General features: G+C 37.3%; 1 protein-coding gene across 1 annotated transcript; it reads left to right on the top strand.

The window, feature by feature from the left end:
* Nucleotides 1-52: 52 nt before the first annotated feature.
* Nucleotides 53-19,805, top strand: LOC121384988 (juxtaposed with another zinc finger protein 1-like). Its single transcript, XM_041515500.1, has 6 exons — nucleotides 53-173; nucleotides 8,796-8,868; nucleotides 12,253-12,350; nucleotides 16,106-16,202; nucleotides 17,433-17,621; nucleotides 19,182-19,805. Exons 1-6 carry the CDS (start codon nucleotides 74-76, stop codon nucleotides 19,600-19,602), a joined length of 978 nt encoding a protein of 325 aa, XP_041371434.1. The 5' UTR covers nucleotides 53-73; the 3' UTR covers nucleotides 19,603-19,805.
* Nucleotides 19,806-20,584: the final 779 nt, after the last annotated feature.

Here is a 20,584-nt window from a genome sequence, read left to right as displayed (position 1 = left end):
TTATTTAACAATTTTAAATGTCTTCATTCGGGAGTTGACATTTATTTTGAAAACGAGGCTGCAGGTGCTGCAAATGGCGGTGTTCTTGGTAAATAATTGTACATTTCAAGGATGCGGATTGACATTTACATCACTAGCAGATCTTATTCAACACATCGAAGAAACGCACATAGGTACACAATGATTCTAGATTTATTCTACCTAACTAGAAAATGCATTGACGTATGCGATTGAAAAATATCTTTGTTTAAAGTTTGATGTTTACATGTTCTATATATGGGCAGTGGCACGTGGGTGTTGCACGTGCTAGCTGTCAAACTACCACACAAAATATATATGCATGTCATTCTAAAAGTAGTAATTTGATTTGACAGAATAAGTTTTATTTATGTATTTTATTTTAATGATGTGTTCTTAGGATTTATTAAAACATATAAAAGCAAATCATTTAAACATGAAAGGTGTGTGGTGTGTGTGTGTGAAGGTAATCAGACATTTACCCCTTGATCTGCTGCTTCCAACCATTGCTGGGAAATATATCCCCCCGGACCACCACCCCCCCCCCTCATCAATGTAAAGAGGGATTTTTTGATGGGACTTATGTATGGTTTCTAGACTTTTCGTACCCAAACACGTTCGTACCATACTGTTTCGTAACCACTAGCATACCAGTTCGTAACCAATTAAATAATGTCATACATTACACCTAACATTAATATATTTTTTAAATACACAATTATAATGTTATATTACAAACATATTGTAACATTTAACAAAACATTTGTTGTAATAATCACTCAGTATCTTTTATAAGCATTAAATGAGCAATTATGTGCTGTGCATCACTGAAGCATGCCATTTTGTAACCAAAAAGCATACCTTTTCGTAGCCAAAGAGCAATTCTTTTGTCTTGTAATTTGGTGTCGATTCCACAGTGCAGCAAGACCGATCCTCTCTTCGTACGTATATATGCTCAAAACAAAAACATTCATACACGTACTTACGTGCGTACACGCACGCACATATAACAGAAATATAATAAGATCTGATATCCCATGTTTTTGGAATGTGGACTTTTTTTTAGGTCTAATAATGCCTACATTGTCCGATATAATACATTTTTGATAGAATAATACAACTTTTTGTTTTAATTTATGCCTTTGTTTGGTTACTTGGTATGCCTTTGGGTATGAACTGGTATGTCTTTGGGTACGAACTGGTATGCTTTTGGGTACAAACCGGTGTGATACGAAACGGTATGGTTACGAAACGGTATGGTTACGAAACGACCTGATACCCTTATATATGGAATGAATGAAAGGAGGGGGAGGGATATTTTGCCCATTGCTGTAATATTCAGGTCTGTAAGAAGAATATCTAAAGTGGGGGAGATGGTCACAAGCCAATTTTTTGTCTCGTCTTTAGCAGTAAAAGTGAGAGATATAGGTATTTTCTGATGACGGCAGAGAGGGAGCTGGTCAACTCGCTCCTAAACAAACTCGCCCCAGCCATTGGTCAACTCGCCCCAACTGTTTAGTCAATTCATATCATTAACGTTTTATTAATTAAATATAACAATAGTTTAAAGGAAGGGACAATTAAGGCATTTGGCTTGATATGCATATTCAACAATATTAATGCATATTATTGTTTAATATCAACAAGTATAATTGCAGGGCTCGAAATACAGTATTAGTACATGCACCAGTGCATGCTGATTTTTGTGTGTGCATGTAACTTTTAAAACTGGGTGCACGCGGTGCATGCTAATATTTTTCAAGTACTGAGCTGGTGGTTATGTAATACCTAACGTGTTGCATCAGGAATTAGTCTTCGAACTGAAGAAACAAAACATACCTGATTTTTACGGAAGCATCACAATGTTCTGTAATAATATCCATCCCAGTAAGCCGGCAACAAGTATATATTATTTTTCAATACAAAATAAGCCACCATTGTCAAAGTGTTGAAATAACTGTATTATGTTTTGTACATAAATTAACCCACATACCGTCATTTTGTAGACCACACAGACATCTGACTTGGTTAGTTTTATATAGGGGGGTCGGCTTATATACACGGTCTATAATTTTAAAGCCGATTTGGAGGGTGAAACTAGGGGGTCGGCTAATGCATGGAGTCGGCTAATACACAGCGATATACGGTACTGAAATAATAATTGGAGTGTGTTCTTGGTTAATTAGTCTTTTTCTTTCCGTGGCCTGTACCTGTGGTTTCTGATTGGCAGGTGTATATTTAGATTGTCCCCAGACAATGTGTTTAGACACACTAAAAAGACGTGCCTCTTTTATTAAGATCACCAGGTATTGTTTGATAGCCGTGCGGACGCCCCTCAAATTGTAATGGACATTATCACTTTATTACTGTAAGTAATTCTGTGTATACATCCCCCCACCTTGCCACCTTCATACGCCACTGGTATATGTACATAGATAAAACTTTTTTTCTTCAAATGTGCGTGTTAGGTTTGGGTTATGTTTTTGGTTGTGCATATGTACATACTGGTGTGTGGGCTTGTTTTGTAGGCTATTATTTGGGGGCAGATTTGTCATGCAAGACTAACATAAATATGTTCACACAGATATTTTGATGTAAACAAAACAAGTACTGTTACTGTAGGTAGATGTTTTTAGGTTAAACTATATATTTAACTGTTATTACAGCAAAATTTACACTTTATAATGCAATGTAATTCATTTTTAAAAAGCCGAGATAATGAAGGAAAACTGTTTTTCTTGATCAGTATTTAAGATGTCGAATTTGTTTTAATGACAATGAAAGCTGAACATATTTATGATTTCTTTGTATATTTGCAGTATTTATAGCATATTAGGTGTTTTAGTTATTTGCTTAAATAGTTGTAGTTATGACAATTATTCATGATTAAATTAAATGCATCATTTACGACCAACAGTATATCAAGTAAATTTGAATATTTATTCTGAAAGAACCATCACTTCTAAAACATTTCAGTTTTGCAAATCACATATTTAGTTTTAAAAAGGAGAAAACTTGTAAATAGAAAATATTTAGAAGCAAACATTCAAAAAGGAATACAAGTAGAAGTACGTATTAATAAAATCACAGCTTAAACAAAATATTACGTGAAAAAAGTTATTTTACTTTTGTTAATAATAATATGATAAATAAAATTACCCATTGAAGAAAATAATAATGTGAAAAAAACTACTCTGACTCGTGAAATCCTTGGGTTTTTTTTACTCGCCTCTGATTTTGTGTGACCTTATCTGGTGCAGGCTTTCTGCCAGAGGTTAAAATGGGTATGGTGCCATACCCAAATATTTTAGCAAAATTTGTTTTTTAAGTTAACTTTTTGACAAAATTAATTACTCTTATCATTACTGTATGATTTTCTTAATCCTAACCCTAAACTTAACCCATTTTTTTTACTTGGTTTATCAGCTAATGCAACAGACAAACCAGAATAGTTAAAGGGAAATGCCCTAGTTGTTAACCATTATGCCATTGTTTTTTGCTATTAAACCCATTTTCTCACAAATAAAATTGCACTTTACTTAGATTTTATTATTTAAAATATACATTTCCATTCACCTGAAGTGTTTTTTGGTAATCCTGGTAATCCTGGTGTTTGTAATACCACAAAATGCATTTTTCGTATTTCTTAAGAACGCATGCGCGTCTGAGAAAAAACCATTGAGCAGACAAGGTCTAATCTATTTTTAGAGGGGATCTTCCCGTTTCAACGTCACAGACGTTGGTATACCATGTGACCATTATCATTTTGGTTTGGTTTGTTTTCTCGTGCATGATTCGTGCAATCAACATCCGATTTGTTGTCGTTTGCTTGTCGTTCATTTGTGAGGTTTTTCTTCACAGTTCATGAACATTTTCATTAACAATAAAGTTCAGACAAGTATCTCAATACAAAACATTACAAACCCTTAAAACCAATAATTTTGCTAAGTCTTACGATATCTGGAGAGGGGATACAACCTTGGGGGGTGGGGGTGGGGGGCACAAGCTATATTATTACCTTTATTTAAATTTAAAAAACCCTTACATTTTCGTCCTGGGGAGGGGAAATGCCTCCCCACCTCTGGTTCCTACAGACTGTAAAACTACTACCACTACCACTACTACCAACAATAATAAACGGTGCGTCTAATTGCTAATAACAATAGGTTAGCCACTAATACCCGGTGCCGAATAGCAAATGTAGGCTAATTGCAGTTTATATATAAAATTTATTATTTCAAACACTGTAGTGTAGTCAACATGGTCAGTGACGGACTATCATTGTCATCTTATTCCGATTCAAGTATCATGATTGCTGCAGCAGCCACTTCCTCAACAGAAGCACCCATGTTGGTAAAGTAACTTCCTGTTCCAAACTCATTCCTTTTGCTGTCCAGGACAGAACAGTTGGAACATGCCCAGGAGAGATGAAAGGAACGCACCCCAAGTCTGTGTGCACTCTGGGAAATTTGTCGTGACATAGGCATTTCTGTGCTTCGAGCGACATCTACCGGTGACATCAGAATACTAACTTTCAAAATTATTTCAAGTAATTGGGTCACGGGGATTCCCATGGTATTTATCGATATTATATAAAACCTGCTTTTTTACTCTAGTTTATAAAAACGTGATCTAAGTGTGTTACAGTTTTGTAGATTAACCAAAATTAGAATTAATTTTTGCGGGCTGAAACTAGGGTGTGCGACTTTAAGCAAACTGAAACTGGTATCCTTTAATGAAGGAGCTATGTTTAGCTGCTTATTGGTTTGGGATACACCGGGTTCAAGTGAAGCTCATTCAAAGGATGTAGGGTTTACATTTCCAATGAGGGTGTGTACTGAATATCAAATCCAGAAGTAGCGAACACTATACTATGTCCACCTGTTGAGTATGCAGGATTCTCTCCAGGTTATATTGAGTGAACAGTAACCCCTACAGCTTCTGCTGTGCATTGGGTGTACTCTCCGGGTTCTGTTGTGTATTCAGTGCACACTCCTGGTTTTGTTGTGTATTTGGTGATCTCTCTGGGTTCTGTTGTGTGTCCAGTGATCTTTCCAGGTTATAATGTGTTCAGTGATCTCTCCAGGATCTGTTGTGCGTCCAGTTATATTTCCAGGTTCTGTTGTGTGTTAGGTGTACCCTCCGGGTTCTGTTCTGTGTCCAGTGATCTCTCCAGGTTATATAGTGTGTTCAGTGATCTTTACAGGTTCTGTTGTGTGTCTGGTGATCTCTCCAAGTTCTATTGTGTGTTCAGTGATCTTTCTAGGTTCTGGTGTGTGTCCAGTGATCTCTCCAGGTTATGATGTGTGTCCAGTGATATTTCTAGGTTCTGTTGTGTGTCCAGTGATCTCTCCAGGTTCTATTGTGTGTCCAGTGTTCTCTCCAGGTTCTGTTGTGTGTCCAGTGATCTTTCTAGGTTCTGTTGTGTGTCCAGTGATGTCTGCAGGTTCTATTGTGTGTCCAGTGATCTCTCCAAATTCTGTTGTGTGTCCAGTGATCTCTCCAGGTTCTATGTGTGTCCAGTGATCTCTCCAGGTTCTGTTGTGTGTCCAATGATCTCTCCAGGTTCTATTGTGTGTCCAGTGTTCTCTCCAGGTTCTGTTGTGTGTCCAGTGATCTTTCTAGGTTCTGTTGTGTGTCCAGTGATCTCTACAGGTTCTATTGTGTGTCCAGTGATCTCTCCAAATTCTATTGTGTGTCCAGTGATCTCTCCAGGTTCTATTGTGTGTCCAGTGATCTCTCCAGGTTCTGTTGTGTGTCCTGTGATCTCTCCAGGTTGTATTGTGTGTTCAGTGATCTCTCCAGGTTCTGTTGTGTGTCCAGTGATCTCTCCAAATTCTGTTGTGTGTCCAGTGATCTCTCCAGGTTCTGTTGTATGTCCAGTGATCTCTCCAGGTTCTCTTGTGTGTCCAGTGATCTCTCCAGGTTCTCTTGTGTGTCCAGTGATCTCTCCAGGTTCTCTTGTGTGTCCAGTGATCTCTCCAAATTCTATTGTGTGTCCAGTGATCTCTCCAGGTTCTATTGTGTGTCCAGTGATCTCTCCAGGTTCTATTGTGTCCAGTGATCTCTCCAAATTCTATTGTGTGTCCAGTGATCTCTCCAGGTTCTATTGTGTCCAGTGATCTCTCCAGGTTCTGTTGTGTGTCCAGTGATCTCTCCAGGTTCTATTGTGTGTCCAGTGATCTCTCCAGGTTCTATTGTGTGTCCAGTGATCGCTCCAGGTTCCGTTGTGTGTCCAGTGATCTCTCCAAGTTCTGTTGTGCGTCCAGTGATATCTCCAGGTTATGATGTATGTTCAGTGATCTCTCCAGGTTATGTTGTGTGTTCAATGATCTCTTCAGGTTATGTTGTGTGTTCAGTGATCTCTCCAGGTTATGTTGTGTGTTCAGTGATCTCTCCAGGTTATGTTGTGTGTTCAGTGATCTCTTCAGCTTCTACTGTGTTCAGAGATCTCTCCAGGTTATGTATGATGTGTGTTCAGTTGTATCTCCAGACTATGTTATGTACAGTGTTCTCTCCATGTTTTATTGAGTGTTAAGTGATCAATCCTCAGGTTTCTGTTGTGTGTGCTAAATTATTTTCTGTGTCTGTTGTGAGTGATATGTCATGTTCAAGTTCTCTTGTGTGTGCTACGTCATGATCATGGTATGTTATATGTGTGTTCTGTCATGTTCTTCAGGTTCTGTTGTGTGTACTATGCCACGTTCAGGTTCTTTTGTGTGTGCCACGTCATATGCAGGTTTTCTTGTGAGTGCTATGTCATGTTCAAGTTTTCTTGTGTGTACTATGTCATGTTCAGGTTCTGTTATGTGTGCCACATCATGTTCAGGTTATGTTATGAGTTCTCTATTATGTTCAGGTTCTGTTGTCAGTGCTATGTCATGTTCAGGTTCTGTCGCAAGTGACTGGATAAAGGCCATGGTATGTGCTGTCCTGTCTGTGGAGAAGTGCATATAAAAGATCCCTTGCTGCATTAGGAAAAATGTAGCCAGTTTCCTCTGATGACTACGAGTCATAATTACCAAATGTTTGACATCCAATGGACGATGATTAATTCATTAATGTGCTCTAGTGGTGTTGGTAAACAAAACAAACAAATAAACTGTCGCAAGTGCTATGTGTATGTCATATTCATTTTCTATGATGATTATTTTCTCATGTTCAGCTTTTTGCTATGTTATGTTCAGGTCTTGTTGTCATTGATGTGCCAAGTTCTGTTGTGTATGCTATATATCATGTTCAGGGCCTGTTGTGTGAGCTATGTCATGTTCATGTCCGGTTGTGTGTGCTATGTCATGACCATCTTATGTTGTGTGTGCTATGTCATGACCATCTTATGTTGTGTGTGCTATGTCATGTTCAGCTTACGTTGTGCGTGCTATGTTGTGCTAATGTTTTGGTGTGTGTGTTGTGTCATGTTCACGTTCAACATTATGTTGCAAATATTCGTTAACTGTAAAGTTAATCAAAATTCATAGATCTTGCTATCGTTTATGTTGAGGCCACATTCACTTTATTCGCCTTTTAACCTTACGTCTAATTACACTGTTTTTTGTTACTGGACTTTGTCCTGGATAACTTACAATGACGTTTGTATGTGCAATATTGTTAATCCATAATGCCTACATTAGGGCAATCCTGTAGATCTCCAAAGGCAGCTGAAAGACGGAACTTGATTACCGTAAAATATAATTAAATACATCCAAAATCAGTGTAATTATGCTTGCACTTTAGTCGTATATGCCACATACAACATTATTATGAATTAAAATTGTATCTACAGATACAAATTACGTGTTGGAAACTTTACTTCGATTAAAAACACTCCAAAATAGATATTTGTTTTTCAAGAAAATTCACTAAAACATGTTTATTATTATAATTATGGTGCACATAAAATAGCAAACCATACAAACATTAATGTTACTGTAATTGCTATTTATATATACAGACACAATTCTTGTCTGTTGCCAACAGGTTCGTTGCATGCAGTATCAGTTTTTTTTGCCATAATAGACCGGGCTCTCACAGCGACAAAAGTCATATTATTTTTAGGATTCAAGCAGATAAAAATATTGATATAATGTATGCTCTATTGTACTTCACATTTGTAATTTCTATCACAGACCGATAACAAAGAATACATATGGGTCGTATTTGGAACATACGACCTATGTTAGACATAATTATATAACGAACTGTATTTAAAAAGGGTGTATCTACCACATACGACCAGTCGTGTTCACATAACGGACAGCAAGCAAATCGGAGGAAAGTCGTATATGTCGGTTACGTCTATTTTCGTGCAAATTGGTATCTGTGATTCACTTACGACTATTTAAATCCTTCTGTATAAGTGATGCTATTAGGGACACAGCTATGATTTTTTGTGTCTATATGTAATCGGGGATGGCGATTCCGAATATGCAAAAAAGACGTTTTAGGTTGTATCTGCCACTTATGACCTTTTAGCTCTCACGCGACGATATATAGAATAGAATAGAATATATATATGTATTGGCTATTCGGTGTCAAACTATGATATGTAAACATTAAGTGATGATCAACATCAGTATAAAAATGCACAAGTCTGTTAAATTAAAACACATTGTAGTAAAGAACTGTGCAAAGTTACAAATATACAAATATCACAGATAGGTAAGATAAAAATTTAGAATAAAAGTCAGTATCACGAAGAAATTGTTTTACACATATAAGTTATGATGGAAAGAAGAATGAAATGTCTACTAAAGTGGGTGTTTTTTCTTCTTTGACAGACAGTGACCCACGGTTGAATGAGAAACGGGAAGTGCAGCAGCCTGCAGCAGTTGCGTTAAGCTATGTCTTAAAGTAAGTAGTATTTGTACTCAGTGGTGGATCTAAGGAGGTGCCAGGGAATCGGCCCCCATTAAATTTTGCGACAGTTATATTTTTATTATATTTTCTTGCACTTGTCCATGTAGTGTATCAAAATCGTATACAACGTATGTTGGAGATCGTTTCTGAGAGGTCATGACCCAGTTTAGTGTTATTGTAAGGATATGTAAAGTGACGTCATTGGAATACTGACGTCATTCAAATTCAAAATAAGCTGTATTATTACAATGCTTTGCTTTTCATCAATTTCATTTTCCAAGTGGTTGGCAAATAGAGTGCTCTATTTTTCAAGGAAAACAGATCTGTTAGTACAGTAGTGATTTGGTTATGACGTGGTATGTATGCTTAAAGCCAAGTATCCATATGCTATGACCCAGTTAGGCTATGTTCTGTAACAACATAATTTAGTTCATTATATTGTTTACATTTTCATTATTTCGAGATATGTAAGAAATAGAATACTACATTCGTGTCCGTTTTATCTTACAACTTGTTGGATACGTTTTTAAACAACTCGTAAGATAAATGGTATCAAATGGAAACTCATGTATTATTCTCTATTTATAATTTTTTACATTGGAGAATAAATTTTCCACGAGTACTTGGGCACGATCCGAGTCTAGCAAGACTCGAGTCCGTTCACATGACTCGAGTATCCGTACAAGTGAGATAATGTAGGACATTAACTTCAGCAGTAACTAATCAGCAATACATGTACAAGTTACACAGTAATTAGACCTATATGATCATGTGCTAGTTTCTCTCTTAATCTGGCCGTACGTCACAATACTGAACGTATCAACTGCTTCCTAAATGCAATACAGTGGCATAATTTGGCATTGTGGGTCAGCGCTGGAATGAAGATGCTTCCTAAATGCAATACAGTGGCATAATTTGGCATTGTGGGTCAGCGCTGGAATGAAGATGCTTCCTAAATGCAATACAGTGGCATAATTTGCCATTGTGGGTCAGCGCTGGAATGAAGATGCTTCCTAACTGCAATACAGTGGCATAATTTGCCATTGTGGGTCAGCGCTGGAATGAAGATGCTTCCTAAGTGCAATACAGTGGCATAATTTGGCATTGTGGGTCAGCGCTGGAATGAAGATGCTTCCTAAATGCAAGACAGTGGCATAATTTGGCATTGTGGGTCAGCGCTGGAATGAAGATGCTTCCTAAGCAAGACAGTGGCATAATTTGCATTGTGGCAGCGCTGGAATGAAGATGCTTCCTAAGTGCAATACAGTGGCATAATGCCATGTGGGTCAGCGCTGGAATGAAGATGCTTCCTAAATGCAATACAGTGGCATAATTTGGCATTGTGGGTCAGCGCTGGAATGAAGATGTTCCTAAGGGTGGCATAATTTGCGCAGAGCTGGAATGAAGATGCTTCCTAACTGCAATACAGTGGCATAATTTGCCATTGTGGGTCAGCGCTGGAATGAAGATGCTTCCTAAATGCAATACAGTGGCATAATTTGGCATTGTGGGTCAGCGCTGGAATGAAGATGCTTCCTAAATGCAATACAGTGGCATAATTTGGCATTGTGGGTCAGCGCTGGAATGAAGATGCTTCCTAAGTGCAATACAGTGGCATAATTTGGCATTGTGGGTCAGCGCTGGAATGAAGATGCTTCCTAAGTGCAATACAGTGGCATAATTTGGCATTGTGGGTCAGCGCTGGAATGAAGATGCTTCCTAAGTGCAATACAGTGGCATAATTTGGCATTGTGGGTCAGCGCTGGAATGAAGATGCTTCCTAAGTGCAATACAGTGGCATAATTTGGCATTGTGGGTCAGAGCTGGAATGAAGATGCTTCCTAAAATACAGTGGCATAATTTGGCATTGTGGGTCAGCGCTGGAATGAAGATGCTTCCTAAATGCAATACAGTGGCATAATTTGGCATTGGGGTCAGCGCTGGAATGAAGATGCTTCCTAAATGCAATACAGTGGCATAATTTGGCATTGTGGGTCAGCGCTGGAATGAAGATGCTTCCTAAATGCAATACAGTGGCATAATTTGGCATTGTGGGTCAGCGCTGGAATGAAGATGCTTCCTAAATGCAAGACAGTGGCATAATTTGGCATTGTGGGTCAGCGCTGGAATGAAGATGCTTCCTAAATGCAAGACAGTGGCATAATTTGCCATTGTGGGTCAGCGCTGGAATGAAGATGCTTCCTAAATGCAAGACAGTGGCATAATTTGCCATTGTGGGTCAGCGCTGGAATGAAGATGCTTCCTAAGTGCAATACAGTGGCATAATTTGCCATTGTGGGTCAGCGCTGGAATGAAGATGCTTTCTGCTATTTCGTGTAAGTGCCGGGTACTTGGGTCCGGGTCAACTTTGACCCTAGAGTTCTCGAGTCCAGTATTCTGGACTCGTGGAGGCCCTGTTAGAGAATCCCAGGAATCCCTTTGGGAACGTTTGTGGCCTTCTGCCTCATGTCATTGTGTCGGTCTGGGATCGATCCCTGTCAGTGGACCCATTGGTCTACTTCTCGTTCCAGCCAGTCACTATACGTGGGACATGGCGAGATGTAGCCCAGCGGTAAACTGTTCGCTTGATTTGTCAGCCCATTGGGCTACTTCTCGTTCCAGCCAGTGCACCACGACTGGTATATCAAAATCCATGGTATGTGCTATCCCGTCTGTGAGATGGTGCATATAAAAGATCCCTTGCTACTGAAGGAAAAATGTAGCAGGTTTCCTCTCTAAGATTATGTGTCAAAATTACCAAATATTTAACATCCAGTAGCCGATGATTAATAAACCAATGTACTCTTTGATGTACTGGAAATTATTTCAAAAGTTAAAAAGATTGAGACTAAGTCTGCTGCTAAAGCTGATGGAATATGGTAGTGTTTTGACATGTGGGTACAAGAGACAAGCACCTGTTTCAGTTGGAGAGACAAGGACTGGGATGTGTAGGTGAATAGCAAAAGAAGTTGAAATCTACTTGATCGTAATCTACCAAATTTGAAAAAAAATAAGAAGAAATTCAAAGGAGAGATACAAAAAGGGTGCAATTATAAAATTGAAAAAAATTAATTAACATAATTGTAATTGAAATAAATTAATGTAATTATCTCACAGGCCTCTGGGAATTGAAAAACTGTGTGACCCATTTATCGGTTACGCAGAAATAAATCCAGGTGACCCATTTCTTTTTTGTGTAACCTGTTATATATCCAAGTAAATGGTGATCCAAATTTCGTGCGAACAAAAAATAGGTTATGCAAAATTATATTTGCGCGAAAGTGCACAAACAAAACAATCAGTCTCGCAATTTTCATAGGCCTATCTCGTAATTAATAACGTCCTTGTTGTTAATTCTTACTGTATGGTGTTTTACAGATTTTTCACGGAAGCAGCAAAGAAAGATGGCGGCATGGTTAAGAAGCACATAGAGCCACAATCCCCAGCCTTGTCGTTGCCTTGCAGTACTCCAACAGGTGAGTTAGTAGCCTTTAAACCAGGTGAGTTGGTAGTCTTTAAACCAGGTGAGTTGGTAGTCTTTAAACCAGGTGAGTTGGTAGTCTTTAAACCAGACAGTCTCAACCTCATTTTAAAGGTCCATTGTCAGAGCTGCAAATGCTATATTTCACTATTTTTACTTATATTTTCGATAAATAAATAGAGGTTAGAGGTTAGTGTTTTTCAGTATTGTCAGTATCATATATTAGGAATAAAAATTGCATTATGCGAGCTTCTGGCGAGCATAATACATTATTTTTATTCCTAATATATGATATTGACGATACCGAAATACACGAGGGTAATAATCTCTTTATCATATATTATCTCAAGATTAATACAACGTGTTTTTGTAAACTGTACACGCAACTTTAATTCCAGTCCACCATTACTAGATTTTCAAATGAGGTAAGAATATGTGACGTATCTTTTTGAATGGAAATGCAGGGCTTCTGGAATTTTTATAAAATCCACTAGCCATGGGATCAGTGATTTTTAAAATTTACTAGCCACAATTTAAATTTCACTAGCCCTACTTTACTTTAAGTTAATACAATTTTACTGAATAATAGTAATAGTCGGATAAAGAGGGAGATAGAGCATTGGGATTTGGAGTGGGAGTATGATATTCATATTTACAAAATAGACTTAACTGCAACATTTGAACTGGGGTTTTTTCACTAGCCATCGGGCATGGCAATAGTAGTTATTTACTAGCCCAACATTGAATATCACTACCCATGGAAGTGGGGCTACCATAATCTAGAAGCCCTGAGAAATGACATCGAACTTGAATGACGTCATTTGGATATCCTTACATAAAAATAAATTGGTGCTTAACATTTTTTGTTTTCTGAACGCTGGGTAGCTTTCAATGTAAAGTTGCTATTGAAATGATTTGGCTTGATGACTATGAATGCATACATCATTTATGGAGTGTCACCCTAGTACATTTACTTAAATGTCAATAAACTTAGTGCCGTGACCTCGATTACTTTATATAAAATTTGCAAAGTTATCAAATAGTTAAAGTATGTGATCTGAAAAATATTACATACTTTAATTGCACTGGAAATATATAACAGATATGAAATTTTTTTATTTTACAGATTGTAATTACATGTATTTATCATATTATATATATATACAGTAGAATCTCATTGGCTTGACCTCGGAAGGGTCGACCACACCGCAACGTTCGAACCAAAAATGAAGTCCTGAGTCTTTTTGTTCAGTAAACCCGTATATTAACTGATGATGGGTTGAACACGTCCAGGGTCGACTATAAGCCTTCGCTCAAACTAAATTATCGGCCCCGTCTGTATTATTAGCTATAGCTCCCTCGAACTGGTGATCCATCAAATATCAAATGGAAAACCACTGAAAAGGACCAACAAATGCCGCGCTTGCGCAGTTTGTTACTACAACCTTCGGATTAAAATTATTTAGGCGGTACAGGCTATAGATGAATCAGAGAATTGCAACAATAGCCATGTAATCCTTTCTTTGTCATACCTGTCATGTTGTGTGTTAACCGGCCTCGGTGGCGCAGTGGTTAAGCCATCGGACTACAGGCTGGTAGGTACAGGGTTCGCAGCCCGGTACCGGCTCCAACCCAGAGCGAGTTCTTAAGGGCTCAATGGGTAGGTGTAAGGCCACTACACCCTCTTCTCTCTCACTAACCACTAACCAACTAACAACTAATCCACTGTCCTGGACAGACAACCCAGATAGCTGAGTGATAGATGTGTTTGAACCTTAATTGGATATAAGCACGATAATAAGTTGAAATGAAATGAAATGTGTGTTAAGCAGCTATCGGTAATGATCTTTCAAGTACAGCTAGTGTTACGGTACCTGTTCGATGAACCGTGATACCAATAAAACAATTAGTGCACAAAATGACCTCGGCGTGAAGCGTTACTTTGAACACGTCTACAAGTCTTAAATGAAACAGTAGGCGAGTAACTCAGCTGTCATCACTTCAGCAACCACACATTTACTTAATACCGATAAGGGCTTCTGCATCACACAATCGGAGTAACTTGTAATAAATCCTTTCACTCTGATATTTTGATATATAATACCTTGATGAAATTTTAAAGTTTGCAGTTACCAAAATAATATGTATCCAATTCAGCTGTCTTAACTGATGTTACGGAAATATCCGATGTGGACCGAATGGTTCGGTCAAACTACTCGATGGGTTGAACACTTTCTCGAGCACTGACGGGGTTCGAGCCAACAGGATTCAACTGTATATGTAATATTGTACTTATTTATCACAAATATAAGTAAAAGCTGTATTTATTTATCACAGATATGTAAAAAAATTTTATTTATCACAGATATATGTTAAACATTGTGGTTATTTATCACATCAATATATATATATGTTAAAAATTGTAGTTATTTATGATAAATATATGTAAAAATTTATTATCCACATAGTTTAAGATATACATAGAAATATAACTAGTACAACACACGTGTCAAAACAGTTTCATGTGAACAATGAATGAAATAATTTTGGGAAGCAACGTCATAAAATAATGTGGCTTCTCCAGTCTTGGCTGTCTGTAATCGCTTACCAAAATGACGTCATTTCATCGTCTTCTTTGAGTTACGTTTCAAACGTTTTGACATGGACCTTCATAAAAGCATAATATTATGGATAATATGGATAATGAATGTGAGTCATACTGATTTTACAAAACTTGTGTCAGGATTCATGTATTATCCTTACTCTCGCTCGGGCAATACAATGATCTTGACGCAAAATGAAAGAAAGAAATGTTTTATTTAACGACGCACTCAACACATTTTCTTTACGGTTATATGGCGTCAGACATATGGTTAAAGACCACACAGATTCTGAGAGGAAATCCGCTGTTGCCACTACATGGGCTACTCTTTCTGATTAGCAGCAAGGGATCTTTTATTTGCGCTTCCCACAGGCAGGATAGCACAAACCATGGCCTTTGTTGAACCAGTTATGGATCACTGTTCAGTGCAAGTGGTTTACACCTACCCATTGAGCCTTGCTGAGCACTCACTCAAGGTTTGGAGTCGGTATCTGGATTAAAAATCCCATGCCTCGCCTGGGATCCGAACCCAGTACCTACCAGCCTGTAGACCGATGGCCTAACCATGACGCCACCAAGGCCGGTTTGACGCAAAATGATTTCACGTGATGAATGATGTAATTTTGAGAAGCAACGTCATAACATAATGTGGCTTCCCCAGTCTTAGCTCTGTGTAATTGTTTACCAAAATGACGTCATATCGTCGTCTCCTTCTGTTTACATTTGAAACACTTTGACATGGACTTTGCAGTCAGGGGTGGGAATTCTCCTCAGATTCGTGGTTTTCCTCTCATGGAACACTGCGTTCCTCGCATTTCAATAGTCCTTGCCCCCGGACCCCTCTAGATTTCCTCTTTTTATACAGTTTACCACCCCAGACCTCTCTAGATTTCCTCTTTTTTACAGTTCACCAATTCCCACGCCTATGCAATTCATAAAAACATAATATTATGGATAATATGGATTAAACAGAAATTATTACACTTGCGTATGAAATCATACTGAGTTTACGAAACTCGTGTCAGGATTTATGTATTACCCTCACTCTCGCTCGAGCAATACAGGAATCGTGACACTTGTTTCGTAAAATCAGTACAACACACAAGTTTGTATATAATAATCTCTATTCATTCTGGTTTTATTTTCAGAGAGTGAGGTAGATGATGAAGACATTCCAACGGATGATGAGGACAGTGTTGATTCATGGGCCGGGAGCGACGAAATCTCACCCGAATTTATTCTCAGGTTTGCACAGATAACACATAAACTCTGTTCTGTCTGTCTGTCCATCTTTCTGTCTGTCCCACATTGAGTTTTTTTTGGAGCTGAAATTTTGTCCATAGCTAGAGTTACAGATCAAAGTTTGTTTAATGTTTGATTTGTTTAATAACACCACTAGAGAACATTAATTTATTAATCATCGGCTATTGGATGTCAAACGTTTGGTCACTTTGACATCTGGTCTTAGAGAGGAAACCCGCTACCTTTTTCCATTAGTAGTAAGGGATCTTTTATATGCACCATCCCACATACCATGCCCTTTGATATACCAGTCATGGTGCACTGGCTGGATCGAGAAATAGCCAAATAGGGCCCACCGACGAGGATTGATCCCAGACCGACAAATCATAAAGTTTTAGAGTTTACCCATTTTTGAAAAATGTATGGCCATAGCAAGTTTTACTTTCTTGGGAATTTATTCAAAGGCCATAACTGTCAAAAATGGAATTTATTTGTTTTTGACAGTTAGCCCTTGAGTTTAGAAGATATGAATAGTTTTGGGTCCCAGTAGGGAACTTACATTGCTTAGAAGATGTGAATAGTTTTGGGTCCCAGTAGGGAACTTACATTGCTTAGAAGATATGATTAGTTTTGGGCCCCAGTAGGGAACTTATATTGCTTTAACAGTACTCTGAGAATGCTTTTTTTTCTATGCATGTTTGATTTGAATAACATTTTGTCTCACCTGTCCAAAGTAAAAAGACGATGTAGGTTTTACTTTTCTGATGGAGGCATTTAGCTCAACAATAAAGTTTTGCATTTAGTCGTACATAATTAAAATTTGATTTATAATTACACCTGTGGATGTTCATCACGATGCATGTGAAAAAATATAAAAGTCAATTAAATTAATATTTGTATTGAATTGGATTTAAATTTTAAGGATTTAAAAAAAAATTAAAAATTGTTTTAACATGCATTACGGTGAATATCTGTGGATGTAACTGGAAACAATATTGAATAAGTTTATGGTAGGTAAGACATTTAATTCCATGAAAATTTCTTGTATTTTCTTGTTGGGAGGATATACAATACAAAAAAGGCCTACCACCATTTCCATTTTGATCAGTTGTAGAATTCCACAAATCCACCGAAGTATGTAGATACAAATATAGTTATTATTAAAGTCTTGTCACCAGAACACTGTAGAATTGCACTTAATTAAAGATGATGATAATTTTGTGTTCATTGCAGTATGATGAGTAATCAACATGACCGTGATGGCGACAAGCCGTACTTGTGTCCTGTACCAGGCTGTAAAAAACGCTACAAGAATGTCAACGGAATCAAGTACCACGCGCGTCATGGTCACTGTGGACTCAACAAGGGACGCATCGATGCAAGTCTCGTCACCAAAACACTGTACGCCACAAATCCACCTGAGTATGTAGAGACAAATATAGGTCTTATTAAAGTCTTTGTAACCAAAACACTATTCCACAAATCCACCCAAGTATGTAGATACAAATATAGTTATTATTAAAGTCTTTGTCACCAGAACACTGTATTCCACAAATCCACTTGAGAATGTAGATACAAATATAATTATTATTAAAGTCTTTGTAACCAGAACACTACTCCACAAATCCACCCGAGTATGTAGATACAAATATAGTTATTATTAAAGTCTCTGTAACCAAAACACTATTCCACAAATCCACCCAAGTATGTAGATACAAATATAGTTATTATTAAAGTCTTTGTAACCAAAACACTGTATTCCACAAATCCACCAAAGTATGTAGATACAAATATAGATATTATTAAAGTCTCGTCACCAAAACACTGTATTCCACAAATCCACCCAAGTATGTAGATACAAATATAGTTATTATTAAAGTCTTTGTAACCAAAGCACTGTATTCCACAAATCCACTTGAGAATGTAGATACAAATATAGTCATTATTAAAGTCTTTGTAACCAAAACACTGTATTCCACAAATCCACCCAAGTATGTAGATACAAATATAGTTATTATTAAAGTCTTCTCAACAAAACACTGTACTCCACAAATCCACCCGAGTATGTAGATACAAATATAGTTGTTATTAAAGTCTTTGTAACCAAAACACTGTATTCCACAAATCCACCCAAGTATGTAGATACAAATATAGTTATTATTAAAGTCTCATCACCAAAACACTGTATTCCACAAATCCACCCAAGTATGTAGATACAAATATAGTTATTATTAAAGTCTTTGTAACCAAAACACTGTATTCCACAAATCCACTTGAGAATGTAGATACAAATATAGTTATTATTAAAGTCTTTGTAACCAGAACACTACTCCACAAATCCACCCGAGTATGTAGATACAAATATAGTTATTATTAAAGTCTTTGTAACCAAAACACTATATTCCACAAATCCACCCAAGTATGTAGATACAAATGTAGTTATTATTAAAGTCTCGTCACCAAAACACTGTATTCCACAAATCCACCCAAGTATGTAGATACAAATATAGTTATTATTAAAGTCTCCTCAACAAAACACTGTACTCCACAAATCCACCCAAGTATGTAGATACAAATATAGTTGTTATTATTAATATTAAAGTCTTTGTAACCAAAACACTGTATTCCACAAATCCACCCAAGTATGTAGATACAAATATAGTTATTATTAAAGTCTCATCACCAATACACTGTATTCCACAAATCCACACAAGTATGTAGATACAAATATAGTTATTATTAAAGTCTTGTCACCAAAATATTGTATTCTACAAATCCATCCGAGTATGTAGATGCAAATATAGTTACTATTAAAGTCTTGTCACCAAAACACTGAATTCCACAAATCCACCAGTGTTAATTGCATAGTTGTTATAAAATTTTGCATACCTATAGTTATGTTTCGAAATGTGTCATTTGTGCCATAAGTGTGGCACAGTGCATTAACATGGTAGCAATGTGATACACATTTTTTTTTTCTAGAGCTAAAAAGTCGTACAAATGTTTCTGTAACAAAAGCTACAAGACGCTGAATGGGCTACGCAATCACACCGCGGCCCACCACCCGACAGAACTGGCCCTCAATCAGATAACGGTCCCCGCGCAACCCGTCCAATTCCACACCGGAGTTCTTCCCCCTGGGGCCATCAAGACGGTCGCACACAAGCCGACGGTGGAGGCATTCGTCTTGACAACGACTGCCGCCACAGCCGTCAGCATCAACGCAGCATCGATGAAACACAACTCGGCGGCAGACGGCAGCTTGAAGACGGTTACCGTGACGACGGACAAACTGAATGGCACGGCCCTGACTGCCAAACTGACCGGCTCGGTGCAGGTCATCAGTCAAGCTGGGTCGGCCATTTCAGTCGCCATGACAACGAATGCGGTAAAAGTCGAATAGGTGGTCGGGATGATTTCGACGATGACGATGAAGAGTTTTGATCTCATTTGTATTCCATAGGTTTACAACAATGAGTTGGAAGATTGTTCCCACCTATACTTTTCATTCATCAGTAGTAGACGAATCCGTTTATCTGGGCAAGTCTAAATTATGATAACGGGTGAATGGGTTATTTATTGCAATATTTTATGTTGTGTTTTACAACTGAGTGAGGTTAGGCCATTTGCCTTTTTTTTCTTTTTTTTTTTTTTTTTTTTTCCTTGGTGCATTCCTAAGAAAGAGCAAACGAAACAGTTGATGTTGACCTTATTTAAAGTAAGGGGAGATAATCTCATGGCTTTGTGATGAAACATTTCATTTCTAATCTTTGATCTGGACTGTCTATTTTTGTTGTAATGGACTAGTCCATCTTAATATTTAGAAGTGATTCACTGACTATATGGACTTTATATTTGAGAAATGTTTTTTTTATTTATTTTCTTTTCATTGGATTTTTTTCAATTATTTCTAAGATGATAAAACACTTCACTTCTAATTTTTAAACTGGGCTGTCAATTTTGGTTGCAGTGGGGTAGTCCATTTAATATTTAGAGGTGATAGGTTTAAAAGAGTACTTAAAAAACACTAATCTGTTGATTATACATACTAATTTGAGAATTTTTTTGTTTTAATTGTTTTATTACTGAAATTATTTTCTCAGATAAATGTTTTTTCATAAAGATCTGATCTGATGCCTCATTTGCTTGTCATGAAATATTAAATTTCTTGGACTGATCCATAGATAGCTGAGGGGTGTTGTGCTTCCCATTTTAATTAAAAATGTATGATATATTTTTGGAAAGTAGTTTTGTCAGAATTGACTTCCTGTATTTGACAGGATGGTGAGCTATCTCTGGATTAGTTCCTGAATTTTAAAAATTAAAAAACATTTTTCTTGTTAATCAAATTATTTGGGTTTCCAGATTTTTGATATATTTTAAAG

This window comes from Gigantopelta aegis, chromosome 11 (genome assembly GCF_016097555.1).
Source record: "Gigantopelta aegis isolate Gae_Host chromosome 11, Gae_host_genome, whole genome shotgun sequence".
In the NCBI taxonomy this organism is placed as follows: domain Eukaryota; kingdom Metazoa; phylum Mollusca; class Gastropoda; order Neomphalida; family Peltospiridae; genus Gigantopelta; species Gigantopelta aegis.
Note: the sequence above shows the minus strand (reverse complement) of the source record. Positions and strands in the feature narration are given on the sequence as shown.